We start from the raw sequence: 11023 nt of genomic DNA on the forward strand, positions 1-11023 counted from the left end.
AATGGAAAATGAAGGTGTATCCACTAATGTTGAGATTCACAGAAAGATTTTTAGACATCAAAGGTGAGTAGGTATTAACATTAAGGTATTTCCACTAAAACCTTTTTAGTATTGTGCAGAGGGGGATAAGGATTAAATTTTTGTGTTGTTGCTGCTGTCTATCCCTTGGACTCAAGATACCCCTTCCTCCAAAACTCTACACAGCTTCTAATGGTCTTCTAGTTACAGATCTGTGGACCTCACAATTTCACATCAGGAGTGCATGTTTTTATCATACTCCTCCTTTACAACAAAGACCTACTTTTACATTAACCCCCCTAGCAGTAATCTAATTTTGGGTTTGCCAAAAACATAAAAAAAAAAAAAAAAATATATATATATATATATATATATATATATATATATATGCTAATGTACAGTTATATTACAGGTTTTTGGTATTTTTATGCACCCTTGTTTTAACAGATTTTTTTAATTTAAAGTTTATTATTAACTTTACTAAATATTGGACATATTTCAGTGAGTTATGCCTAAGAATTATAGGCCTACAATGTAAAATACGTTTCCATGCGAAAACAATTCCCCCTTTAAGTCAGACTTTTTTTTTTTACATTAGATTCTTCCCTTCACATCAGATTTCCCCTTTATATCACAGTCCCTCCTTTACAACAGGAGCTCCTCTTTACATTAAAATCCCATATTTACATTAGAAGTCCCCCTTAACATCTAAGTCCCCTCTTTACATCACAGTGGAGCTGTTAGCTTCAGGCAGCGGTCAGACAGTTGTCACGAGGAGGACTCTTAAAGTTCTGCTATAATATTGGGCCTAGTATTTATACTCACTTCCTGCCCTGCTGTTATGTTGTCATATTTCTCTCTGATTGGGACAAAAACATCACCAAAATTACATTTTATGTATTGTTATTTATTTCTCGCCACTAACAGCACCAATGCTGGGTGTTTATTTCTTCTCACTGACAACACAAATACTGAAGGCCTATTGCAGGATCTACTTGCATCAACATAAGAAATTTATTTCTTCTCAGTAAATATGCAGTAGTATTCTTTATTCAACATTTTTTCTTTTATTTTTGTCTGGGTATCCAGCAGATAACACTTCCTGTCCCTTCATGTCTGCGCCTATTTCATCATTATATCTATGAAAGGAGCTAATTTAAAATGTGTTCATGGCTTCAAAATGTAATAAATAATATATGCAAATGGATTCTGACTCATTTTTGTTTTATATAGAAAACCCCTTGCTAACTGCACTAACAGAAATGTTCCAGTGATTGAAATGACAAATCCAAGGTATGCTTTTATTGTTATTTTTGTTTGTAATTCTGAAAAAACTATACACACTTCACAGGTGTATGAATGCTGTTTTTTTTTTTTTTTTTTTTGGGGGGGGGGGGGGGTAAGGCCCCTTTCAACCTTGTGGTTGCAAACAGCGTGGTACGCTGATACAAATCCAAAGCAAACTGCTCCTAGGTGCCCTGAAGCAGCAAACCACATTGCAGGTCAATACATTTGCACAAGTTGCCCTTGCAAGTGCCATTCCTCCTCCAGAGGAGATAAAGAAACCACACAGCCAGAAGCAACATATTGCTTCCTGGAACCGTGCTGTTACCCAATCACAAACGCAACTGCGTGTACAAAACCTGAGTGGTCAACCACAAGTTTGAAATGGACCTTGCACTTAAAACATCCCTGATATGGCTTTTTTTTGTTAATTGCCCTCTGCAAAACATGTTAACCTAATAGATTTGATTTAGTAAAAGAATATAGGTTGTTTACTTAGCACCTACTGAGTTATCCCCTTGTGAGAAATATCTTCCTCAGCTTAGTAAATACAATGAACGTTTCCTTTGCAAAAAAAATAGTCATTTAGTAAGATTAGTGAAAAATCCCTTGCAAGGAGATAATGAACATGCATTGGTTAGGTCAGTCAAACCCATAGTAAAAAGCATTGATGTTGACTTACAATAAGAGTTTAGGCTGTTCCCTACAGAGTTAAAAGAGCACACAGTGAAGAATAATTCACACATCCTACTGAATGTGGTGAAAACTCAGTTTGTATAGAATACCGATCACGTACAATGTTAATTTAGATTTTTGCTTGCACATGATTGAATGGCTGAAGTCAGCCGAGCTACATCTCATTCACTAAACTAAAATTTAGGTGAAATATTCCTTGCAGAGGGATAATTCACTTTGCTAAATAACAGTCTGAACATCTGAACACGTTTCATTGTGTTGCTGCTCCTTTACGTTTTTTGAGAGAGGTATAAATTACAAAAGTTGGCAAAAACAAAGTTTTTTGTTTTAATTCTTTCAGTGATGAAGGCACAAAACATTTTATTTATCCTGATCAAGTTTTGTATGCTGGAATAGCCACACTGGGTGAAAACCAAAGGAAGACCATGACAAAAGGAAACAAAGAAAAACTGGCAGAACGAGTAACCCAGAAAGAAAATATAATCAGAGCAGTGTGTGCCCTATTAAATTCTGGAGGAGGAATAGTGTTGGTGAAGAGTGCAAACAAAGATTACAACTACAATCAAGATGGAGTAGGACTAGACATTGAAACAGTATTGTCCGACTTGCTGTCTTGTTCACTTCCAATTAATTATTGTGATTTTAGTCAGCATGGGTCATTTTTACTAATTTTTGTTAAAACCTGGAGTATCCAGAAAGGCCTTCCAAATATCTGCAGCGTAAACACTGGGCTATACATTCGCTCCTTTACCTCAAAGAAAATGGCAAATTGTATGCAAGTGTTGGAACTTGCTGAGAAGCAACTAGAAAGAATTTTAAGAAAAGGGAAGAAGGCACGTCGTTCTTCAACCACCGATTGGCAGTCAGATCTTAGCAAACATTTATTAGATAAACCTAACCTTTGCCTGGGTGAAGATCTTAAACTGTCTGAATCAAAACACTTGGAATTCAAAGATTATTCAACAGAAAAACTGGAAGGTAGAATGAAAGAAATTATTAAATCTTATTTTTCAGCATTTGGAAACAGTGATGGAGGATACCTGATTATTGGTGTAGACAACAATTGCAGAATTACAGGTTGTGGCAAGCACTGCAGTAAAAATGAACTTGAAACTTTTATGGAAAAGGAAATTTCTAATGTAAACATTTTCCATTTTGACAACTGCGATTCCCAAGAACCATTTCATAAAATAACAATTAAAGATGTCAAAGACGGGGACCAGAAAGATTCAGGCTACGTTATTGTTTTGGAGGTGAAACCTGTGTGTTGCCTTGCATTTGTAAATGACCCACAGTGTTGGAAATTTGATCCTGATCTTAAAGTAGAAAAGAGATTGTCTGCTTCTGAGTGGATAAAGATAATGACTGACAAGTGTTCAGGTAAATTATTACTTTTGTTTCTACTATTCAGTTCTTTAGAAATCAATCAGCTAAAAAGTTCAGGATGCTACTCTTTGCATTAAAAACAATCCTTAGTTTATCTTTATCATCTGGCATCATCATTATAATAAATTCTAATATTGTTTACAAGTTTATAATATAAGCTATATAATATACTATACTATAACTACCATATAGGGGTTGGCAAACTCCAGCCTTTAGGCCAGATACGGCCTACTCGTTAGTTCGTTCCGGCCTAATACCTTCTAGCCGATCCAGCCTAATGCCGGCTGGCAACCTGCAGCTTTGGAGCCGTGAGTTGCTAACTAGATCTGCCAGGGGGAGCTAGGAACTACCTGAGCCGGAGCTCCGGTGCGGCCTACTTGTTGTGGCTCCCCTATTTACCGCGGCAGGCCTGATACTTCTGCCGCGCAATGCATACAGAAGAGAGGGATTTCACTTCAGGGGGCGTTCCCTGGTGGAGGACAGAGCCATTAGGGAGGGACTAAGAGTCCGGCCTAGTGTGCTCCTGCCCACCCCTGAAATGGCCTAGTGGCCATAAAAGTTTGCCGACCCCTGCCTTAGAGGTTTATAGCTTTGGTAATTAGGTTATATCTTAGTAACTGATAATTTAGATAAAGCTAAAATTTAGTTATATAAAAATGACACAGATCAACACAGATTTGAAATTAATAATGTATCCTTAAATGTGCTTTATTAAGGCCATGAGTGTATGTACCTCAATGTGACCTGGTATAGCATAGCAGAAATTTGAGCGGATGAAACGGCACAAGAAAACAAGTATGCATGCCATACTTCATATTATTTCACTTCATACTTCATAATAATATTATTTTTTCAAAATTTTCTACTTGTGGCTCTTTACAATGCATAGAATACAGCCAGGAGACTTTAAGTGGTGTAGTCTCCCAGCAGGCTACATGGCAGGGTTCCCAGAGGAGAAGACAAAGACAAGATTAAGACGGTGAGAGGTTGTTGAAAGCAGGAAGCTTTTAAAAGTTACCTGTGCTAAAACTACAAATGTCCTTTCATTTGCTCCTACTGTCTTGCCCTGATACAGCTTGCAGGCTCCCATCTCCATCTCACGACCCTCTCCCTTCCACATAATTATGCCATTGGGTGTTTGGAAAGAATGAGAGGAAGCATGCAGAAACGCATGCAAACCTTTATCTTTCCCATTTAATGAAATTAGAAATTTCTTCTCTCTTGTGTGCACTACTATGCTACAGTACTTTATAGTATTTTTTCAGTAACCATTGTTATCCGTTCTTTTTTCCAGTTGACCAAACAATAAATTACAAACCTTAGCTCCTTTATATTATGACTGTGGTCATGCAGGCCCATTGTTAGCACAGGACATAGGATCCTGTAATACCATGACTTGCTGAACTGCTGTGCGACTACGCTGAGTATACATTTAGTGAAGGTCTGTGTAAAATAATTACTGTTACACTAGGATAGTAAACTTCAGCAAGGCTGGGGATATCTTCGCTCATGGTACTGACCTCTCACACACTGTATCGGCACATAGGCACTCCTGGACAGACTGCATTTGCATGCAGAACACACTGGTAAACAGAAGTATGTGAAACTGAAACTACATAACTGACAGGATAGAAAGCAAACAGCTGAAAGTGGAAGACCAGGACAGCACAGATGAGGAATGGATGATCCTTGTAGTGCATCAGACAAGGAATTCAAGTGGACTCGACTTCAGCTTCTAAATGTTAAGCGATAGACAAGCTTACCTTGTTTCCTCTTGTCAGGTTAGCCACATGTCACTCAATGGGACTTGTCAATTAGTTTTAGGTTGAGCATGTGTCTTCTGATCCATTGTACATTTGAAGAAAAATTTGTATGGTCAACATTAATGTAGCTGGATATATTTATTTATTATTTTTTTAATCAATTATTTACTTTCTGTTCTTGGCAGAACCATCTTTGGAAACACAGTTTGAACGTCTAGAGATTGGCGATAGACCACCAATGGCAGAGAAAGTATACAGAAAGAAAGGTCTGGAAAATTTGAAGGAACTGCAAGATGGCATATTTGGAAGTATGTATAAGTATATCTCATTTTAAAAATTTACCTGGGACCTATTTTTTAATCCTTTATGATATCCTTATGAATCCTTATCATAGTATCCTTAAAAAAAAACCTAATAAAAATAATAATAAAAACTATTGGACCCATTCACTCATCTTCGTTTCTGTGTGTTTGTGTTAAAGCACATGCACCAACGCTCCTCATGTCATTATTAGGTGTATTACATTGCATTAAGACAGGCCATTCACTGCACAGAAATTAAACAGAAAAATGGGTACGTAGCACAGTACTTCTATAACACATGTGCATCAGACTTGCATTCCTTTAAGGGGCCATTGGTGGAAATAAATGCCACTGCAACAAGTTGGCACAACCAGCTACTTTTCCAGGATTTTTTTCTTTTTTTTATTCATTTTTGTTTACTTCAGCCATGTTCTGACCAAGCTTATCATAATATTTCTAGAATTTATCCCCTGTTATAGTTTCCTTCTATTGTATTCATCCAAACCTGGCATCAAAATTTCTCTGAAACCCTCATTAGGCCTCTTATTATACTGCTAAACATATAAACCAGTTTGTTCCAAAATTTCCTAGGTCAGAGGAACTTGAACTCTCCCGGCATTTTGCTGCCCTTTTTTGGAAAATATTCAGTATATAGCTACAGAAATATATGAACTGTAATCATTTTTAAATGCATGTCCCTCAGATCTGCACTTAAAGTTGATTTCAGTATTCTAAAATGTATTTTTTTATGACAGGGTAATTTATAGGAGGGTTCAAATGTCTCCACCTTTTGTCTCCAAAATCCAAAAATTAAATGGTTTTAACTAAACTAACTCCACTAAAGAACAATGAAAGACCTTCTCATTAACGTACAGTAGAGATGTATAAATGACATATGTGAATGACAGGTGATTCGCAAGAGTTATGAAAGCGGCCAGTGGGGTTAGGAACACCTGTCATCTACATATAATGCTGCTTTATGAATCTCTACTCCAGCAATTTGACAATTTGCACCTTTAGCCATGCAAAATAGGTCTGCACTAGGACAGGCCTGCAAATGCTTGGGTATGCACCTTTACACAGGTCTGCATGGCAGTGTACCCTCTTTACTATGCAGTAGTCCCTAACCTTTTGCAGGTCACAGACCACTCAATGCATGGACAACGGACCACGCTTGCGCGGGGAGCCGTGTGTCACTCAAAGGGGAAGAAATTTCCCCCAAAGTGATGTCATGATGCCAGAACCCACCCACCGCTCTAAGCCTGCGATGTCCACTGAGGGGTGCACCGTCCAGAGCCACGGCCCACTAGTGGACCAGGGGTTGGGCAACTCTGGTCTAGTGATTCTGAATGTGTGTACTTACACTGGGATGTGTCTGTTTCCCAATAAACATTTTTAGGCTGTGTTTTCCATTACTGCTGTCAGCAGAGACAAGGTGCAGCTGTAGGGAATACTGATTTAAATACTGTATGCCGCAGTCAATTAGCAACTTAGTTCCTGTCCCCTGTCCCAGGCCAGTGATTACTGCTAGTCCTTTGAAGCTTCCAAGGTCCCAGTTGCTGGTTGCTTGTTGTATTGTTAAGCTTGCCTTTCCTGATCAATGTGTGATGTTCTACAGCACATAGTGCCTCCCACAGCAGTCCAGGGATGCTACTATAAGTGCAGCGGAGAATAGCATATACTGTAGCTGCTGAAAAGAGCCAGGTAATTCACCAGGGCCTCACACAACATCAGCCTTGACACATGCCATGATGATTTAATTAAATTGATTGCGTTACCCATGTGGCTATAAATGTTGGGGTATGTTCCCAAGACTTAAAAGAACTGAAGAATCTGACTGGATAAACAGTGAAACATCTTCATCATTACATCAAAACATGTCCATCTGAATATGACTAAGTATTCTAGATAAGCAGGTTTGCAAAACCATGCCTTATTTAACTTGTCATGCTTATTTTGCACAGCTAATAACTATTTTTTTTATTTTACATTTTCCAGGTTTAGAGGAAGAGATTACGATAAAACCAGATAATTTATACTGTGAACTTAAAGAGGAGTACCCTGAGCTGGAAGGCCTTCTGAAGATTCTTGTAGCAGATTCAGAAGGCGTGATTATTTTGTCCAGAAGCTGGGCTGTTGACCTTGAAGAGAACAGCAACCCAAATGTTGTATGTGATGCCCTGCTATTATTATCTGGGAAACATCCAAAACTGTACTCTGTGGTTAAAGGCAATATCTCTGAATCAGAATTTGAATATTCAGTTGGTATAGCCCGTACTTTGAAAAGGCAGCTGGTTAACATTGGAGGCTACACCGGTAAGCTTTGTGTTATTCCTGCTGTATTACAGTTGAATTCTGAAATCCAGGGGCCTAATTTTTCTTGGCCAGATATTACATACCCTGACACATACAAACTTGATGGGTTTGAGGATGTAAAGAAATTATTAGAACCTCTTTTAATTGTCATGGTCAGTTTTAAATCATATTTAGGTTACAAGATTGGAACAGAATATTTGAATTTACTTACCACAGAACAGTACAAATTGCTGTCCACCACTTATGATGGAATAAGAGGTCCCTTTTTTGTGCATGGACCACCAGGAACTGGAAAGACTGTTGTGGCTCTGAAGATAATCCAAAAAATTAAAAATAAATTCAGCTGTTCCTTTGATCAAATACTCTTCATCTGTGAAAACAGGCCTTTAAAGAAATATGTAAGGTAAACAAATACATACAAGATACCATTGCTGTGCTCGTACATAATTCTAATTGTCTAGATATAATGCTGATTTTTGCTGGTTTTAGTGATGATTGTCACATACCTGAAACAAGCATGCAGATAACTGCGACAAGTTGAGTGATGATTATCTGAATACCTGAGCTACATACTGATTGTAGATCAGTAATTAGAAGGTAGTAAAGAACGAGGGTCAGAACACCAACAAAGGCAAAACTGTATATTATAGAAACATGTCAAAAAATCTCTCTATAACATGTGGCTTACATATATAGACAATATTTAGAAGAATGTAATTTGTCTCTAATTTTTTAATGTTTTTTTTTTTTCTGTTTTCAGTGATCAGGGGATCTGTTTGACTGCAACAAGAAAGGCCTTTGAGATAAATGATTTTAGGAATGTTGAACACATTGTTGCTGATGAGGCTCAAAATTTCCAATGTGAAAATGGCAATTGGTTTGATAAGGCAAAACAAATAGTTGAGAGAGATGGAAGGAGAGGTGTTTTTTATGTGTTTCTTGACTACTTCCAGACATGCCACAATAAAAATACAGGCCTTCCACCGTGGGATCAGCAGAATATGCATACTTTAACCAAAGTCGTTAGAAGCCCAGAAAAAATCTACAAATATATGCATATGACTATGAAAAAAATTTCTGAAAAAAAGCATGGATCGCATTTTATGAAAATGATCATGGAAAACATTGAGTGTTGCCATGGAGTATCTGGATTCTGTTCATAGGATATACGTAAAGATGTGCACAGTATCGTAAACCATGTTGTTAACACCTGCAAGGAATACCTTTCCAGAAGTTACCCAGAAGGAGATATTGCCATTTTGTGCAACACAGAGGATACAGTCAACAAATACAAACCCTTACTGGAAGCAGAGATGAAGAGGCAAACTAGGAAATTAAGAAGAAGAATAAAGCCATTTGAAAATGCAGAGGACCTAATGAAAGATGCTATTGTTCTTGATACTGTTCGTCGCTTTTCAGGCCTAGAACGCCCTATTATATTTGCAATTAATCCTGTTTGTCTTGATCCCAGGGTTGATGATAATGTGTCTCTCTGTGCTGCCTCACGAGCTACAGCAAGAGTATTTTTATATTATGAACACTAGGTTATGTAGCGAGTACAAGATGAATTTATTATTGTAAAATTACTTTAATTTACTTTGTATGAGCCAATTTTAGTGCTGTTCCTGTCCCAATGAAATGGAAAAAATAGGGACAGGAAACATGGGATAGAGGCACTAAACCAATCAACTGACGGGTTTTACCTTTGCCTAATGCTACTTTATACCTAATGTGTGTCCAGCCAAAACTTTTTTGGTTTTGGAGAAATTATGAAATGATTCATACCTCTTGTAAGGATTTCACTGCTATCCATGGCTCGTTTAAAGCAGCTTCCCCTCATTTTCTCATGTGTTTTACTACACAAAAATTATTGGGAATTCATTGAGAGCAATGTAAGCAAAATATACTAGAACCTCTGCACACTTTTTTTTTTTTTTTTTCTGTCGCTGTTGGAGAAGCTTCTTGTCTGGTAAAAAAAAAAGTGTTGTCAGCAGGGCCAAACGTAAGGGAAGATCTTTTTACCAGAGCTCAAGATACAACGGTTCTTAGCTGTTGTCATTCTTTTCAATGCTTGACATTGTCTTAATCCCCCTTGCGTTCTCATTTTGTCAGTTTTTTTTATGCAAAAAGTGATCCTATTTTTTTTTGCATAGAAATTTGTGTTTATATTGTGAGCCTGTAATTCTTTGGATTAACTTTATAGACAGTAGAACCTGGTTTCTTTGCATTTTTTCCTTCCTCTGTCATCGGTCTTTGAGCAGCAAACCCCGCACATCCTTGTAGGTGCCTCCTTTTTCTGGGTTGGTGGGATGTAGTCAATGAAGTGACGACCGCTCAGGCGTTCTGGGTTGACAACGGTGGAAGCATGACGTCCAGGTCTATTCATAGCCACTGATGGTGTTTGGTGGTTCTTGACTATGGTTTCGGAAACTTGCAAAATGAAATCTGAATGATTCTCAGGCTATTTTTTTGTACAGAACGTAGGCATTCCATAGGCACTGCTCAACTAGATGCCTGAAAATCTTTTTTTAGTACTTCCTTTGCCGTTTCCTCATCGCTGGGTAGAATGTCATGGCTTGGTCTGCTCTGTCCACACCTCCCATGGTGTTGTTGTAGTCAATCACCACCATGTGGCTTCATCACTTCTTTCCCACGTTTTGTGTGTACCAGAACGGTGGAGGCATCATGGACAGTACTCATCAGGCACACATCTTTTGTGTCACGCCATCTCAGGGCCATCATCTTTCCTTTATGCCAGGCAACAATTTCTCCTGACTTGAGCTTCTCTTTTGCAAACAGTGATGGCAGGTTGCGCCGTGTAGCCCTAACCGTTCCATAAGCATCGGTTCTGTGTTGCAGAAGGAACTCGTAAAGCTCAGGAGAGGTGTAGAGATTGTCAGTTATGACACAATAGCCCTGATCTAGCAATGGCTCAATGAGGGAAAGCACTGAAGATGTTGCCAATCCGTAATGGCTGTATCTGGGGGTTGAACTGTCTCCCTTTTCCAGTGTAAAGAACTGTATTCCAAATGTAGCCAGATGAGGAGTCACACAGCATATAGGCAGTGTTCTCCCCAGAAATTTTTTTCAGCCGGGTGGTAGGAAGATGTAGCCGGGTGGTAAAAAAAAGGGGATGTTGCAAAACACAGCAAATTTAGTGCTCCCAGTTGTTTATGCCATGGCTATCCAGTAACCTCTTATTGTTTCAGTGTTCTACCTTCTCCCAGTTATTTGTTACAACTTTGTAATGCCTGCCCC

At 38.3% G+C, this 11023-nt stretch overlaps 1 protein-coding gene across 1 annotated transcript; it reads left to right on the forward strand.

The window, feature by feature from the left end:
- On the forward strand, positions 1–10897 carry LOC140334730 (schlafen family member 13-like). The gene is given in 6 exon segments (XM_072416973.1): positions 1–63; positions 1252–1311; positions 2339–3378; positions 5333–5455; positions 7448–8168; positions 8526–10897. Coding segments are annotated over 6 exon segments (2790 nt in total). The 5' UTR covers position 1; the 3' UTR covers positions 9310–10897.
- The last annotated feature ends 126 nt before the right edge of the window (positions 10898–11023 follow it).

Source organism: Pyxicephalus adspersus, chromosome 1, assembly GCF_032062135.1.
Source record: "Pyxicephalus adspersus chromosome 1, UCB_Pads_2.0, whole genome shotgun sequence".
NCBI classification, from domain to species: Eukaryota; Metazoa; Chordata; class Amphibia; order Anura; family Pyxicephalidae; genus Pyxicephalus; species Pyxicephalus adspersus.